General features: G+C 45.7%; 1 protein-coding gene across 1 annotated transcript; it reads left to right on the top strand.

Annotated features, from left to right (window-relative positions):
* The first annotated feature begins 334 nt into the window (after positions 1-334).
* On the top strand, positions 335-17,478 carry GPN1 (GPN-loop GTPase 1). Its single transcript, XM_080917285.1, has 14 exons — positions 335-461; positions 1,076-1,169; positions 2,509-2,548; positions 3,360-3,426; positions 4,427-4,464; positions 6,623-6,701; positions 6,895-6,989; positions 9,005-9,050; positions 9,497-9,643; positions 10,541-10,623; positions 11,941-11,980; positions 13,503-13,593; positions 16,071-16,178; positions 16,871-17,478. The coding sequence occupies exons 1-14, from the start codon at positions 351-353 to the stop codon at positions 16,951-16,953; spliced, it is 1,122 nt and encodes a 373-aa protein (XP_080773411.1). The 5' UTR covers positions 335-350; the 3' UTR covers positions 16,954-17,478.
* The last annotated feature ends 625 nt before the right edge of the window (positions 17,479-18,103 follow it).

The following is an 18,103-nucleotide window of genomic DNA, read 5'->3' as shown; positions in this document are numbered from 1 at the left end:
AGGATTTTTGCAGATTCTAGCTTGGGATCCCACGTCATTACGCCCCTACGAACACTAGCTTTGCCCTTCCAGGGTCCTACCTCAGCCCTATCAACCCTTCTGGCCACTTGTACAAAGCCACTATTGGCAGCTACAGGATGCCTAGAAGCGGGTCTGGTGCCCACAGCAGAAGTGTCGAGAGGTTTAGATATTCTGGGCAATCGCAGCCCTAAACTCAGAGAGGCCGGACCGTCCGACCAATCACAGCCCTATACGCAAGAGGGCGGATTTTCCTACCAATCGCAGCCCGGAATGCAGCGAGTCCGCAGCCCGCAGACCCATCAGTGATCGGTGGGCGTGACTGAGGAAAGATGGCGGCGCCCGCAGCTTCTGCCGAGCCCCAGGCTTCCGGGGCCCCTCAGCTCCCCGTGTGTCTATTGGTGTTGGGAATGGCGGGATCCGGGAAAACTACCTTTGTACAGGTGACGTGCACTGTGTGGAAGTGGTAGTGGCGCCTTCGACCCGGGAGGAAGGGAGGAAGTTGTCTGGGGAATTGGAGGGTCTGGGTGCGTGGTTTTCTGGAACTGGCCTCTGACTTAAGTTCCTTCCCGAAGCCTCGAACCCTATCGTGGGTCACTCGAGGCAGTTCCTGGGTAACCTTGGTGTATGCCTGGTACAGCTGAAATTGTCTTGCTGCGAATTGGCAGCTTTCTGAAGACTCGGGCTTAAAGAGTAGGAGGATATAATGCCAACACTGGTTCTGCGCGAAGAGTTGTGGAAGAGTCACTTCATTCGACCTACCATGTTCTAAGCTCGGAGTATACAGCGGCAATGAAATCGACAGGGTTCTTGCTTTTGCGGAGTGAATGTTTTAGTAGAGGAGACAGAGGAAGAAAACCCTTGGAGGGTCAAAGTTAGTGATGGTGGGTAGAGGTCAGGTACTGGAGCTTTTGTAGAGTTCAGTGTTGAACACGCTGAGGAAAGAAGGAGATTGTTACAGTTTTTTAAAGCATGGCGAGGAAAGGAATGGGCATTCTCTGGGCCCTTTCCTATGCTTTGTTCATCACACTCCAACCCTGGCTCCCTGTTATTGCAGAGGCTCACAGGACACCTACACAAGAAAGGCTGTCCACCATATGTAATCAATCTGGACCCAGCTGTGCACGAAGTCCCTTTTCCAGCCAATATTGGTGAGTGCTTTCTTTAGCTAACTCTCTTATTTTCTGTGGATTTGCTCCTGCTTATTCTTATGCATTATTCCCATCCTCAGTGTTTAGTTTCTTTTGTCAGAGTTTATGAGTTCTGCTATAATTCATTCTGATCTGTAGGAAGGTTTTTTCCATTTCCAAAGTTACAGGTGTGTTATGGAATAGGCATTGCTCTGAGGAGAGCTTTCTGATTGAGACTATGAGAAAGATGAAGGTATGACCCTAGGGATCCTGAGGCAGAATACTGAAATTTCAGAGTCAGTTAAGGGTCTTATCTCCCAAATATACAAATGGGGGATCTTGTTTAAGAATCATAGACAGTAACTGGCTCATGCCTTTAATCCCTTCAGTCAGGAGGAAAACACAGGCAGATTTCTGAGTTACAAGGCAGCACTGTCTACATAGAGAGGGGGTGGGGGAAGTGTTCTAGGACAGCCAGGGCTACATAGAGCAACCTTGTCTTGAAAACAAGCAAACAACAACAAAAATTGATCATTTTGCAAAGATTGGGCAACAAGTTTTCTATTTAAACAAGAGGATAAAAATGTAATGTTCATCTACAAACTGGTGAGTATGTTTGTTTTTATTTATTTTTATTTTATGAGTATGGGTGTATCTGGTTCCTGCAGAAGGCGGAAGAGGGTGCCAGATCCCCTGGAACTAGATCTACAGATACTTACAAGCTGCCATGTGGGTGCTGGGATCTGAACCTCGGTTCTCTGCAAGAAAAACAAGGGCTCTTAACCACTGAGCATCTCTTCAGCCCCTGGTGGATAGGTTGTGGTAGATCTTAGTAGACAGGCTTATTCCTATGTCTGAATTGCCTTCATTACCATTCAATGGCTAGTAAGAAGTTTTTTTGTTTTTTGTTTGTTTTTCTCTGCATGTGCCCGCTACCACTGAAATTGTCTAAAACTTGTAATCTTGTTCTAGACAGTATCTTATAACTAAGAGCTATGGCCTAACCTTTTGTTTGTTTGAGACAGGGTCTCTCTGTGTAGTCCTGGCTGTCCTGGAATCGCCCTAGATTAGGCCAATCTCGAACTCACAGAGATCTACCTGCCTCTCTGCCTCCTGAGCCCTCTGATAAAAGGTGTTCACCACCACGCCCAGGAGCTTAACATTCTTCATAGGAGAGTTGGCAGTTATCGTTAGTGAGGAGGAAAGTGTGGAGGAAGGTATAAGAAAATTTGGGTAAGATAGGTGGTGCTTCTACAGCCTCGGCACTCAGGAGGCTGAGATAGGAGGACAAAGCCAGTCCCCACAAATAAGATCATGCTTCAAAAACCATAGTAAACCATTCTCTCTGTTTCCCCCTCAGATATCCGAGACACAGTGAAATATAAAGAAGTCATGAAGCAGTATCCTTTTCCTCGGCTGCTGCAGGGTTGACTGGTTCATGGCCAACTGCTCTTTCATTGCTTTGGGGAGTGGCTTTGCCTGTTTAGTTGTGACTACTAGTAGAAAGCTCACTTTGTTTTGAGTCTTCATCTTAAGAGGATGCAAGATGAATGAGATGAGTGTAGGAGAGATCAGAGATTTCAGCGATACCTCCCATTTTCTTAACATCACTCGGACTGTGTTGTCACTAAAGATCCGAGAAGGTGGGTGGCAAGCTGTTGACTGCTTGGGTCCAGTGAAGTGATGTTGCCTTGGGTCAGAGTCATTGGTAAAAGTTACTCACAGGAATTTAGAGCAGAGAACTCAGATCTGTTGAGTTGTATCTTACGGATTGATTTGAGCATGATATCTGACTCTCTTTAAGTTACCTTCGGAAGGTTGCTTGCCTAGTGAGAATCAGAGTAAAGAGTTACACACAGCCCTGGCTCGCCCGACACTCAGGAGATCACCTGCCTCTGCCTCCTGAATTCGGGGGTTAAAGGTGTGTCTGGCTACCTAGATGATCTTAATTGCTGATTCCAGCAGCCTGTCGCTGTTTGACTTGTGAGTATTCATTAACTTTTGGTCACACATTCGTCTTTTATCTTGTGTGGCCAGTCCTAAAACAAAAGATTAGCAGTGAGGACCTTGCTAGTAAACACTGGGGTTGTATGGTTATCAGAGACTGGGTTGCCAGCACCCACTAATTGAATATCAATGGCATAGTATGTTGGATGGATGACAACTGTATAATCTCATACTTGCAATTTAAATCCGTAACCAAATGTTCAGATATGGCCTTGGGCCAAATGGTGGTATAGTGACCTCGCTGAACCTCTTTGCTACCAGATTTGATCAGGTATGGCATTGCTTGTATTACAGACACGGCACTGTAAAATTCTGACTCTTCATGTGCTCTAGCTTGGTCACATTGGTCTAGAACAGCAGAGATGAAAAAATACAAAAATAAGCAGGCGTTTTGTGTAGACCAGGAAATAGCCTGTGAATGGACTGGGATACTTCACATTTTATGTTCGAGAGAAAACAAAAATCCAGAAGACCTGGTTCTTTCTCTGGCCTAACAGCTTACGGTGTTAAACTGGGCCCAGAGGACACAGGGTACTGTGATCAGCTACAGCGAGGAATGGTGACATACTGATACTTTTTCTCTTAAGTATTTGTCATCCTTTAGGTTTCTCGATCACTTACTGTCTCAGTTAGGGTTTTACTGCTATGAACAGACACCATGACCACGGCAAGTCCTATAAAGAACAGCATTTAATTGGGGCTGGCTTACAGGTTCGGAGGTTCAGTCCATTATCATCAAGGCAGGAACATGGTAGCATCCAGGCAGGCATGGTGCAGGAGGAGCTGAGAGTTCTCCATCTGAAAGCTGTAAGCAGAAGACTGGCCTCTAGGCAGCTAGGAGTAGGGTCTTAAAGCCTACACCCACAGTGACACACCTACTCCAGCTAGGCCACACCTCCAAATAGTACCACTTCCTGGGCCAAGCATATACAAACCATTACACTTACTTCCAAGGGAGGGGTTTATAATCATTGTAATCTGATTCTGCCACTTGAGACATTAACTTCTGATCAAAGCCTGGTGGGACGGTTTTTACCTGGAATACAGAGCCAGGTAAGCAAACAGACATGGCAAGTGTAACAGTAACGGGTCAGCTCTGGGCTCTGCAGGTTGCAGTGCTTCGACTGTGGCTCTGCTTCCTTGCATCTAGGAGTGTGAGCGGTTGTGCTTTGTGACGGTGCCTATAATACAGGCCATCCTGGTGGGGTTTCCCGTGTTGTGTTTTAAATAGATCCTCTTATAAGGATATATCTTATATCTTTTTTTTCTAGGTGATGAAATTTATTGAGAAGGCCCAGAACACATTCAGGTAGGTGATTTCAGTTGACTACTGACCTATTGCCTGTCATTAATACATTCTAGACTTTTGAGAGGACTGCGAGGTCTTTGAACCCTGAAGCTGTTAACTGAGGTAAAGTCATTAGAAATTAAAATAAAGGTGGACAAGAAAATCATTGAGATGATATATAATGTGGAGGATTGTTCTCAATTATTGTGTCCCCTCTATCACCCACGCTCCTTTTCACATGACATGGAGAAACTTTCAGAGAGACTTTTGCTCACTGTTTGAGGAAGCCATGAGGGGGAAGACAGGAATATTGTATTTGTGTGTGTGTATCTAGCCCTACTGTCATTTCTCACTATTAATTATTACTAAACTTTTAATATGTTTACTTTTTCCAAGGGAACATGATTTTAAATAAATAGGAGATATGTTCATTATAAAAAATTCAAATCATGGGTCAGTGAGATGGCTCAGCAGGTAAAGGCACTTGCCACCAAGCCCGATGACCGGAGTCTGAGAGAACTCCTACAAGTTGACCTCTGGCTTCCACATGCTTGCTGTGGCTCTGTACTTACACATGTACACTAAATAAACGTAATAAAACGTTATTTAAAAAGAACACATAATGTTTGAAACAAGAAACTGTCACTCTCAGTCCCAGTAACAATCCCTGTTGGCGTTTTACCTATTTCTGTGCACAAAGTATCATTACAAAGATGGGGCTATAATTGAGGTAGATTTTTTTCATTAGAAAAATAACAAAACTGCTGCAGTAAATATTAAATATTATAATAATTTTATCTCTTTACTGGCCCGGAGGTCTCATTCCTCAAGCCTGACCCAGATAGGGAACCGTGCGTTCTAGGTCCGAGCCGCCACCCAGATTTTACTCCGCATAACCCCCTTCCCTTGGTGGTTTACTACCGCCTGCTCTCCGCCTCTGTCCAGGTGTTTCTTTACCCCAGAATCCCACAAACACAATTGTACGGCCCAGTAGCTTTTCATACAGGTTTATATATTCAACTCTCAATCCACAAATCCTCTATACAAAAAGATCGCATCAAATAGACAAAGATACAAACTGCCCTTCTGTATGAGATATTAGACCTATAAATCCTTAATGTTCATGGCTTTTTAATACCAATCAATATCACCTGGGTCTAGCTGGTCCTTGGGAAGCTCCGTGTTGTCATGACCTTCCTCCTGGGTCCTCTGACCTCCTCTGACCTCTCTGACCTCTCTGCCCTCTCTCCCTACCTCCACCCACCCAGTCACTGGCTTTCCTTTATTTTACTAATTAAAATGAGAAGGTTCAGTTGGAGTCAAGTGTCTAGGCTGGCCTTCTTGGGGAAGTGGAGTTAACAGTAAAATACAAACAGCTTTAGGACAATCTATACAAAACTTTTTTTTTTTTTTTTTTTTTTTTTTTTGAGATCACATCCTGTAAAGTTTTTTTAAAAAAATGTGTTATATTCGCATACTGGTGCATGGATTATTTCATCTCACACCTTCCCCCCTACTCACATAGGCACCTTAATTTCCCTTTCTATTCTAGTGCCTAGGTATATTTATTTGCTACCTTTCTCATTGGTTTATTTTCTTGGGGATTGTATGCAGGGGATTCAACATCCTAAGCCCATACACAGCCTGTCTCCTATATTGACATACATCCATGTCCCCAAGTTTGCTTGTTTCTAAACATACTTTTATCAACATACAATTTACATGTCTTCCAGTCGTACGAATCACTGGTGTCCAGTCCAACCACAGAATTGTGCACAGGGTTATGTAACTATACCTACAGTCAACTTTAGAATATTGTTGTCAGTTCAGAAATATTCTATAGGCAATATCTTTCCATCCTCTCATTCCTCCATTTCTTCCTCTTTCCCTCCATTCCTCATCCCTGTCCCAAAGAAGTCAGACAGTTGCTTTCTGGTTTTGCTATGTCTTTTTAGTAGTGCGGTGTTTCTGTAACCGTCAGTTTCCTTTCTGATTATTTCCCACAGCACTGTGCTGTTTCTCCTCATTAGCACATACAGCTTTCAGGCGTGGTGGGACTGTTTGGCAGTGTGCAGAGGTTACTGCAGTCTTGGATCAGCAGACATTTAGCCTTCTCTGTGATGGACTATCTTTAGAATTGCCAAAGTCTAACATTCCTTTAATGATCTCCTTGACCCAGATATGTCTTAATTGACACACCCGGACAGATTGAAGTATTTACTTGGTCAGCTTCGGGGACAATCATCACTGAGGCCCTGGTGAGATGTGGATCTTGTTCATGAGGGCATCTAGTGGGTTCGTGTCTCAGCCTCTGTTTATGCCTGGGGCTGAGTATGAGGGAGAGGGGGGTTCTGTACACCCTGTCAGCAGTGGTTCTTGCCAAGAAAGGAAGAAGAGAGTAAAGGAGCAAGTGATGAGCCCTTTGAGTAAGCCTTTACTGTGTTGTTCTAGGCATCCTCATTTCCAACAGTGGTCATCTATGTCATGGACACGTCACGGAGCACTAACCCAGTGACCTTCATGTCCAATATGCTTTATGCGTGCAGGTAACTGATGATTGGTGGGTATGGTGTTGTCAGGTGTGCGGTCTCTTTCTCCGATTTATTTCTTACTTATTTATTTTGTTTTCTTTTGTTTTTTTGAGACAGAGTTTTTCTTTGTAGCCCTAGCTGTTTTAGAACTTTCTTTGTAAACCTTCCTGGCCTTGATCTGACTGCCTCTGTCTCCTGAGTGCTGGGAGAAAAGGCATGCGTCACCAGTGCCTGGCTCTGTGATTATTAATTTTATGTATGTGAGTACACTGTAGCAGTGTTCATTCACACCAGAGGGCATCAGACCTCATTACAGATGGTTGTGAGCCACCGTGTGGTTGCCGGGAATTGAACTCAGGACCTCTGGAAGAGCAGTCAGTGCTCTTAACCTCTGAGCCATCTCTCCAGCCTCCCCCACCTTTTAAAAATATTTTAAAAAAACATTCATTATTTATTTGTGTGCATGTAACCCTGTATAAGTCTCTGTGTACCACATGTGTACAGGAGCTTGTGGAGGTTAGAAGAGTCAGATCTCTTTGAACTGAAGTTAGAGGTGGTGGTGAGCCACCACATATGTGCTGGGAGCAGAGCCTGGGCTCCCTGTGAAAGAAGTCAGTGCTCTTAACCGCTGAGCCATTGCTCCAGCTTTACTCTGTGTGACTGTACGCCATGTTGGATCCGAGTCCTCGTTATAATGCCCTGGGTTTGTGATCATTCACATTTACTGCTCAGTTGATGGGCATGAGTTAGGGAAGGTTAATGAAGGGCGACATGTACCATTGGCATTCTCTCTCAGCATCTTCCTTCCTTGCATGTCAGGGAGTTACTCCCAGCTCAGTGAGATCCAAGTCTGGATACAATAGAGTTCTCATGGTGCTTAGGTTTTGTATAAGTGGCAAAAAAGTGTAACATGAAGAGACACTAGGAAAAAAGTTTTATCGAAGCTAGGTATGGTGTTGTGCTCACATCAAGTCAGGAGATGAAGGGGCAAATTCAAGGCCAGTATGGACTATGGAGTAGGACCTGCCAGAACATTAGGAACAATAATAGCAGAAAGATCTTAGAATCCAGACATGTATGATTTTATTCCAAGTGCTGCATTGGGAGAGGAAGGATGCTTCATGGGCCACTGCATTCAGAGTGACGTTGAAGGGGAGTGTTATGGAAACTGACAGAAGTTAACTTGGGGATTGGACAAGGGCCATCACCAAGGTGTGATGGGTCTGGGAATAAACATTGTATTGAACACAAAAGTTCCAATCCACATAGAAATTTCATGAAAGATAGCATTGTTCCACCTGATTATCCTGAGTAGTCATTTTGCAGTGTGTAAATAGTTCACTATGTCAGAGGACTGGGGATCTAGTTCCGCAAGTAGAGGGCGTTCCTCACACATTCAAGGCCTGGGTCAGCCGTCAGGACTGCAGACACTAAATCAATAAAGGGTAAGGGAAGACCAGCTTTAAAGACAATTCATAATGCGTACTTAAAGTATATGTAATTTTCTCTTGTCCATCTACCTCAGTAAATGTGGGAAGTTTTCAACCTGTAGGACAATACTTTTGGGACAGGAGAATTGCTATAAATTCAAGGACTAGCATGGACTGCATATTATTAAGTTCTTTGCTAGTGTAGACTGCAAAATGATTTAAATGTAAATAATATACATTTACATGGCATTTGTATGGATTAAAGGAGCTATTATATATACATAAAAGTGGCTACCAGAGTAACCATTTGGATAAAAAATAAAAGAGAATTATTAATATTAAAAAGGATTAATATCAACCCCTGGTACAGTCTTGGAGGGTCAGTTTCCTGCTGGATGTTGGTGGTCATTTCCCTTTGGCAGGGACTGGATCCCATCTGAAGGTTTTGTAAACAAGTACTCTCTGTATGCCCAGACTGGCCTTGACTTCATGAACTTCCTGCCTCTGCCTTCTCAGTGCTGGAAGTACAAGCCTGTGACATTATGCCTGGCTTAAAATGCTTTTAATAATGCTGGTTCTGTGTTTGATTTTTTTTTTCAGCATCTTGTACAAAACCAAGCTGCCTTTCATTGTGGTCATGAACAAAGTGAGTGGGGTCGTCTGTGGGGATTTCAGCATGCCCTTATCAGCCTCGGCTGACGTTAGGTTTTGCTGGAAGGTGTGAAGAGTGACTTCAGGTGCTGTCAACACATTGGATTTTCCTACAGAAAGTCACAGGCACGTTAGGGAAGTGGAGGCTGCCCACATGGCGTGGGTATTTAGTACCCACAGTGATTGTGAATAGACCCGTCAGTCATTCCTCAGCATCAGGGATTCTGTGTCAGTAGAGGAACAAGCAGTCTACCGGAAATACTGCTCAGAGGAAGATAGACATCTTTATGGTTGGTTGAAGAGGAGCTGGAGATGGGGTCAGACAATGAAAACCTGTAGATGATGACTTCATTGCTGTTAGCACTAAGGATGTGGCTTTTGCTGTGGTTTAGTTCATGACCTTCATTCAGGTTGCTGATAGCTGCCTTCTCTCTGGCACAGACCGACATCATTGACCACAGCTTCGCGGTGGAGTGGATGCAGGATTTTGAGGCTTTCCAGGATGCCTTGAACCAAGAGACTACCTATGTCAGTAACCTGACTCGTTCCATGAGCCTGGTGTTAGATGAGTTCTACAGTTCACTCAGGGTAAATCTTACCTCCTTACGGTGGCAGCAGCTTTAGATGATGTTTTACCATGGCCTTACCTGGCTTTGAACCAGCATCGAAAGGAACACTTTCCTTTCTGTGAAGTGACCTCCATATTCCATTGTTCTATGGCTGGGATGCTGCTGGGGTGTGGTGGGGGCACTTCTCAAGCAAATTACCGAGGCTCAGGTTTGATCCCCAACATTTCAGAAAAAGACAGAGTGTGGAGCTTCACAGGGTCAACAGGAGCCCTCTCGTCTTGAGTTTGTGATGCATTTAAGGGGTCTGTGGGGAAGTGACACAAGGTGTGGCCTGTGGCAGAAGGGGGATGGGCCGTTGGGTCTGGTGATCATGAGGGGAGAAGGGGAGATGAGTGTTTTGGACCGCGTAGCCCTAAGATTACCCTGAAGGAGGGTGTGGGAGGCCCAGAGAGAGCCTGGGCAGTGGTGTTGAGGACAGAGTGGCAGGTGGCTGGTGGCTGTATAGAGTACTGCGCTGCTGCAGGCTGCTCCTAATTGTTTTCTCTCTTTCTTTGGTTTTGGGGTTTTGGGTTTTTGTTTTGTTGTTTTGATTTTGGGTTTTTGAGATGGTTTTTCTGTGGCCCTGGCTGTCCTGAAACTCCCTCCACAGACCAGGGTGTCCTTGAACTCAAGAACTCCGCCTGCCTCTGCTGCTACAGGCCAGGCTGTGCCTCGGGCTGCTCGGCCTTCAGCTTTCTTTTAAATTGTCGTTTTTTTCATTCACATATTTTCATCAATCCCTGGCTAGGTAGGCTGTTTTGTTCAGTTTGTCTTTAAGTATCCAAATGTGTCCTATGACTTTCAATGACAAAGTTCTAGAAGCGCAATGCTCAGTATCTGAACAACATGGCATGCTTGTGTTGCTGCTTCTTGGCAGGTGGTGGGTGTCTCTGCCATGGTGGGCACCGGCTTCGATGAGCTCTGTGCTCAGGTCACCAGCGCTGCGGAGGAGTATGAGAGGTGAGGTGGGGGAGGGGCCGCCAACACGCTCTTCACTCCAGCATTCTCGTCCGCATTTACATGCTCTGTGTAAAGTGTATTTGCCTTACATGTGTGCTAGAGCAGACCACGCTCAGGAGTGACATGTGCCCATTCCCTTCTTTACAAAGACAGGAGTGCAAAGTGTTGAGTGGACTGAGAGGCTTCAAGGCGGGGGCCATCCAGCCTCTTCTGTAAAGATCCACTTGGTAGATATCACAAGCTTTGTAGCGGCGTCTCAGTTCTGTCATTGTAGGACAGAAGGCCTGTGGATAGTTCAGAAACTGTGTCATGGTTATGTGTCTGTAAGAGCGCCTGCAGAAGCAGGGAGGTGTGGATATGGCACCCGCACAGCTGTATTATTTAAGGAAGTATGTGCAAAGTCCTCATAGTTGCTGACACATAAAGACACTTCATAAGTGCCAGCTACAACTGCTGTCATTGTCAGTGGGATTCCGTCCCCCTAAGGAAAGTAGAGTTGGCATCTGTAACCCCGGGAACATGACTTCATAGGCTGCTTGGTAGCATGCTGCTTTGGCTTCATAGCTTGCAACATTATTTTCCTGTTGGCTAACCATCAAGGGTTTGGTGGATGTTTCTGAGGCCCGGGATGGAGTTTATTCTGTGGTCGCTCAGGCCCATCATTCCATACACAGTGGGCCTCCTGAGCCTGTCTTCTCATCTGCATCCTCACACCCCTTAGTCTGCAGCACAGCCGTCCATGCAGCAGGACACAGGCCTTTAACAGCTCTCAGCTCTGGCCTTTTGCTGGCCGTCTCCCAGCTCCTCCGACCACACTCCTAGCGCTGCATCCTGCTATGTGGCCAGCTCTACCTCTCTGCTCCAGCCTGGTTCAGCTGTCACCTCCCTGTCCCTGCCCAATCTCCCACCTCTGTTTCCTCTCTTAGCCTCCCTCTCTCTGCCCAGAAGCTGCACCCTCCTTTTCTACAGCTTTGGCGATCAGCTCTTTATTACAGCCAATCAGATAGAATTCTGGATTGATTATGTAGGTGAGGAGGAATGATTATTTACAAATATGAGGCCAGTGATGGGCCATAGGAGTTGTAACATTACCAAGATCCTGCCAGCATTGAATATACAGAGACAGCCTTCCCACAGTGTGTCCCAGCACCCCAGGAGTTGTTGAATTCCACAGGGGTACACTCAGCCATGAGATGGTGGGCACTTCAGTGAGGTCAGGTCTTCTGTTGTCCCTGTTAAGAAAACAGAAGTGATGGGTTCAGGATGGGTGGTGTGGGTTATTCAGGAGAGGAACTTAGAAGACTTTTACTTTTCCAGGGAATATCGTCCTGAATACGAGCGTCTGAAGAAATCATTGGTAAGAGGGAGATTATGTGTGTTAGAGCTCTCAGAAAGTCTGCCTCAACCGCTCATGGCACAGGCCTGCAGTCTTAGCCAGTCACCAGAGACTGATAGGAGAGTTTTGATTGGAGAAGTTGGGACCAGCTGACATGCTGGTGGTGTAATTAGCACTTGGTAGTGGGGAGGGAAAGAACTTAAGACCGCCTCAGTTACATGGTGAGTTTGAGGCCAGCCTGGACTACATGAGACACTACCCCCCAAAACCAAGGCGAAAACTCCTAAACTTAATTAGCCCTAATTCCCCCAAACACCCATCTTAGTCATTTGGAGTGGACGCTTTGTTTAGGTTTTCAGTGTAAGTTTTAAATTTACCTTCATGTGCTTTTCACTTTTTTCTAGCTTTGCTGAGATATAACTGACTAATGGAATTTCAGTATTTCTTTTAAGTTCCTGTATTTTTGTTTTGCTTTTTTTGGTGCTGCTCTACCCACTGAGCTATGTGCTTAGCCCTATTTGGACCTCTTTGGTTTTGAGTTGAGGTCTTTGGTGCTCTAGGGATTTCCTAACTGAACCATTTGCTCAGGAGGGCCTGCAGCTGTATGAATGTCCCAACTCAAACACTCTTTCGTTTAAATTGGTAACTCTGTGTATCTGTGCAGACAGGCCTCCGAGCAGCCCCACCCCCTTTGTCTTTAACCATTTGTCCTTTTTTCCTTTGCCCTATCCTTCCGAGTGCTGGGATTACAGGCACAAGCTACCACACGGGCTTTGTGTCTAAATTTGTAAAATTCAGAATTTTGCTGAAATATATATACCAAGACCTTATGCCCCACCTCCCCCATTCTCCGAGGTCAGTTTAGAGGGTAGTTTGTAGGATTTTGAAGAACAGAGTGGTCTCATAACTCTTACCCAAAATACTGAAATGAGATTGCTATTGTCAGAGCCTGTACTGGGTCCTTTGTCTTAAGCCTTCTCCTGCTCTACTTAAAGGTGGTTGGGTCACGGTTGGGGTATAAGTTCTGAATGGCTTTATTTACCATGTGACAGGAAACCTGCTGTCACTTGGGCCCATATACCACACTGCTTTGTCTCCATGTTTGCCATCCTTTGTCAGCCTGTAGTGTTTTTAACCATTTCCAATCTCCTGAAAGGCTGGCTGGCGTCTTGGGATTGGGGATTGGTTGAGTGTTTGGTTAGCATGCACGAAACCACGGATTTGTTCTTTAGCACCAGCTAAGCATGGTGGTCATTCCTGTTAAGTCTAGGGTCATTCATGGTTACAGAGTGAGTTTTGGGGGGAGCTATACTGCATGAGACCCTACCTTAAAAAAAGGACTACAAATGTATTTGTGTGGGGGTGGGAAAGTACATGTGGAGGTCAAAGGGCAGCTTGCCAGAGTCAGTTCTCTCCTATCCCATGGAGTCCACAGATTGGATTTAGGTCATCAGGTCGCAAACATGCACCCAGTGAGCCACCTCATCAGCCCCAGGATCTGCTGTTTAACTTGAGGACATATCCTCCCTACCCCCAACTACAGGCAAGTGCCCAGAGTAACCAGCAGAAGGAGCAGCTGGAGCGCCTGCGGAAGGATATGGGCTCCATCGCCCTGGATGCAGGGGCTGGCAAAGGTATTAGAAGTGCTCTTGGTGTTTGAAGGGAACGGAGGGTGGGTCCACTCAGCAGCAGCGTGTGTGTAAGCAAGCAAGAGAAAGGATGGGGAGACGTGCATAATGTGTTTTACATGTGTCTGTGTGACCTGGAGCACAGAATACCAGAGGATGGTGCACATCTCATGTACAGAAAAATTATGTCTGTAGTACAAAGAACTGCTATAACTTTTGAGAGTCCCAGAATGTTAACGTTTTCTTTTTCTGCCTCTTCCTGTTACATGTGACTTTACATATCATATAGCATACATTACTTTTTCCTAAGTTACTTAAAACTCATGCAGATATGGTGCTTTGTTTTTTATTTTGAATCTGTATGTTCTTTCTAAAAATACTGATATAATTTTATAAATCCCCAGTGCGGCATGAGATTAACTGGGCACAGCATTGTCTACAGTATGGTCCCTTCGGAGCAGACTGCCCTTACCCACTGTGGCCTAGCTGGCCCTGGTGTTCTGGGTATTCTGCTGATTTCTTACTTGCCTGCACGTTTAGTTATGTGGTGCTCTCAGGCTGCTTGCCCTGTGCTGTGTCCGCTCCCTGGCTATTCTTGCATTCACATACACAGCTGCTCACCTAGTGTCCTGGAAAGCTTTTTGGTGTTTGTATCAAGGTTACACTGTGCTCCTGAATTAATCCAGAAGAGCTGACATCTCTGATCTCTAGATGCAGAAGAATTTGTGTGAGGCAGGTCTTGAGTCTTTCTGGGTGTTATCTTGTATATGCTTTGTGTATTTCTCATGACATTACTGAGTGCATTTCATCTTTACTATATGTTGTTTTACTCTGGTAACTGGCATTGGTTTGTGCTGTGGTTTCTTCTCTTGGTCTTTGTGTCCTGCTGCCTTACTAACACTTTGTTCTTCTCTTCTTTCCTCCCTTACTCCTTTCTTTTCTTCATTCTGTTATTTTTATCATTGACCCTCTGTGGGTGCTTAGGATGTACATATATTAAAATATATTCTCCTGGGGCTGGAGAGATGGGTCAGCAGCTCAGAGTATTTGCTGCTCTTCCAGAGATCCCAAGCTTAATTCCCAGCCCCCCACATGGTTCTTTGTGACTATCTGAAACTGCAGTTCCAGAGGTTCCAACAGTCTCTCTTCACTTCCACAGGCAGCAGGCTTGCTTGTGGCTCATAAGTATTCATGTAGGCAAAACACTTGTACACAAAAACTAATGTAAATAAATCTAAAAATGCATACGTATTCTCTGCCTCCTGGAGAGGTAAGATGATGGTCTGCCCATAAGAAGCAGGGTAGACCCACACTGTGGTCACACTTCCAATCCCAGCTCCCGGGGGACAGAAGCAGGAGGATCTATGAGTTCAAGGCCAGCTGGCCTACAGAGTGAGTTCTAGGACATCCAGGGCCACACAGAGAAACCCTGTCTTGAAAAAACAAAACAAAACGATAAGGAAATTTGTTGTAGTGGGACCCAAAAACCACATAGATGGACTTTCTTTTTAACTATATTATAAGTTTCATTTTATTTATGTATTTATTGTGGCAGTAAATTGTATACATTCATTTTTTTTTCATCTTATAACAACTTATGTCTGTCAGATCAGCAAAGGGCAGCCTGCTTGGGTACCTGGGAACTTGAGCGTTTCTGTGTTCTCAACACAGCTCACTATCTTCTGTGTACCCAGTGAGGTCCTCACAAGGCAGATGTCCAATCTGCTGCTGCCGTGTCCACATGAGCTGTTGAAGGGGAGGAGACGACACCAAGTATATTTGGATAACTAGTCGGGTGTGGTGGGAAGCCTTCACTATTAGCACATCCTGGCACCATCTTTGTGTAGGAACATAGGCCCCTGATCGCCTACCTCCTGACAGACAGGGTTTTCCTATACAGCTCTGGCTGTCCTGAAACTCAGTCTGTGGGCCAAACTGGCCTTGAACTCACTGTCTCCCTCTGCCTCAAGTGCTGGGACTAAAGGTGTGCACCACCTCGCCAGCCTCCTGTAGTTTCAGGTCCTCACAGAGATTAACTTCTACTGAGTCCCGTGCGAGGAATTTTTGATTTAGACTTTCCTCTCGTTCTTGGGGCTTAGTCCTGACAGTGAGTAGGGAATGTTACCCTCCCTCCATTGCTTGAAGGCTGCTCTCTGCTGCCATTTCACCCTGTACTTTTGTCAGGCCTCCCTTGAACCTGTATTCCACCTAGAAGCTTCATTTGTCTTATGTTTCATCTTTCTCTAGAAAAAGCATAGCTTCTTCTGGTCTGTGAGCCAGTGAAACTGTGGGATTTCAGAGACATGCTGCTCATGTTTTCCTCAAGGGGGCTCATGCTCACCTGTAGGAATGACAGGTGGAGTTACAGTTAGAAGACTCTCCACGTCTGTTGGTCGAGCACGCTCTCACGCTGCCGTCTGATCGGCATAATAACTCAGGGTCAGTTCAGAAGACACGTGTGCTGATCAGTGTTTTAACTCCAGACAGCGCATCTCCTGTGCTGGACCCGTCTGACTTGATCCTGACTCGAGGAACCTTGGATGAGGAGGATGAGGTAGCCGACAGTGACACCGATGACATTGACCACCAAGGTGAGAGGCAGCTGGTGGACACAGCAGCTGCACTGTCTGCTCAGGAGATTGTGTCTGTTGAAGGGAGCATATGGCCAGGGACGGGGAAAGGGAAGGCCATAGAGCATACGGTACCAGCAAAGGGTTCTGTGTGAAGAGTTCTGACCTTGCTGTGTGTTCTGATCTCACCCTGTTGCTGTGGCCTGACCCAAAGCGGTGCAGTGGAGAAAAGGTTTGTCTTCGCTCACATTCTAGCTTCCATCTGAGGAGTCTGCTCACATCCACAGTCGGAGCAGAGGGAGGAATGCACACGCCCTCACTGTACACACCATCGCTTGTCTGCCTGTGCTCAGCTTGGTTTCTCCCTCACACACTTCAGGACCCTGTCTTTCGAAAGCCCCACACAGCAGGCAGGGTCTTTCCACACTTCAGTGACAATGCTCTGGAAGCCATTTCATTATGTGAGGGTGTGAATATGTAATTCCTTAAAAGTAGTTTCAGCCAGGTGTGGAGGTGCATGCATGCCTAGAACCTCAACGCTGGAGAGACTGAGGCAGGAGGACTGTGGGTTCCAGCCCAGCCTGGGATTCATAGCAAGTCCCTGTCTTGAAAAAGTGAAAACTAATTTTAAAATGTGGTTTCTCTTTGTGCGTGTGTGTCTGATTCCTTGTCTACCGTGAAGGTTTTAAGAGAAGCACTCTTTTCTGTTGCAGTTACAGAGGAAAGCCGAGAAGAGCCAGCATTCCAGAACTTCATGCAGGAATCAATGGCACAGCACTGGAAGAGAAACAAGTAGGCCTCCCACCTGCTGCCCAAGTCTGATGTGCTGGGTCTCCATGCAGATGACATAGTTCCTGTGAGCCAGGGCTGTAGTCAAGAGCAGTTTTCTCCCAGGGGGTGACTTCTTTGAGGGAACTGGACTTAGATGAAGTCTGGCTGAAGGCGGAGCTGACAGGTTGATGCCCATCCTTTTCCCAATATTTATGCAAGGAGGTATTCTCTCTGCTCTGCAAGCCTATAAGTTGCATTGTTTGAAATCAAATATTTTTGCTGCTGATGGGACAGAGAGAACAGAGAGAACTTCTGTCCTGAAGACAACTTTGCATCTTGACGAGCTGGATCTGTGGACACAGCTTCCTTAGCACTGGCTCCTGACTCTACACCCTAAACTGCTGTTCTTTAAGCAGATGGGAGAGGAGACTGTTCACAGGGGCAGTGCAGTGCCCTTGGCAGCCAGGTCTGATGATCTGTGCTCACACGAGGTAGCACATGTTCAAGAACACTGTTTGAATGTTGACTTGGATAAAGATTTTAACTTTAACTTTGTCGTAAACTTCTTTGTCATGATTTGATATTATAAAGTATGTGATCACTAATAGACTTACTCTGTTAATGACAGAGCTTTGAAGACACGTGTGGCAGGAGGTAACGCCCCCTCCCCTGCTTGCAGTTCTCTGAGGGTCTTGTCTTTATATCACTTGTACAAGACCTAGTATAAAGTCTAGAATGTCTGGAGAACTCCCTTTGCCAGCCTGGGGAGCCTGACCCCCACCTCCTCTACTTGGGAAAGGTCAAGTAGTTCTTGGCAAACTTGTAAGTTCAACTTCCTCTCCATACAAATGAGACATTCACAGTACTTTAAACTCTAGCCAATGATTTTACAGTCACCCTGAAAATTCCTTTCCACTCTTCAAGTTTCATGTATATCCCTTGTCCTCCCTGAATAAAGTGTGTGTGCACAAGCCCACCCCAACAAAGGTATGTGCTCCAGCTGTTTCACCGAAGACCAGCTAAGAGCTGACTCATTCAGTACCTTGTAAAAGCTATACATTAAAATCCTTGGAGAAGCCGTCTTCAAACCACACCCCCACACGCACATGCACACACTCCATCCTTCCAGCCGGGTGTGTGGCAGCACCTGAGTACCACGAGACGTAGGAAATAGA

This window comes from Micromys minutus (genome assembly GCF_963924665.1).
Source record: "Micromys minutus genome assembly, chromosome: 1".
NCBI classification, from domain to species: domain Eukaryota; kingdom Metazoa; phylum Chordata; class Mammalia; order Rodentia; family Muridae; genus Micromys; species Micromys minutus.
This window is presented reverse-complemented; position numbering and strand designations above follow the sequence as displayed.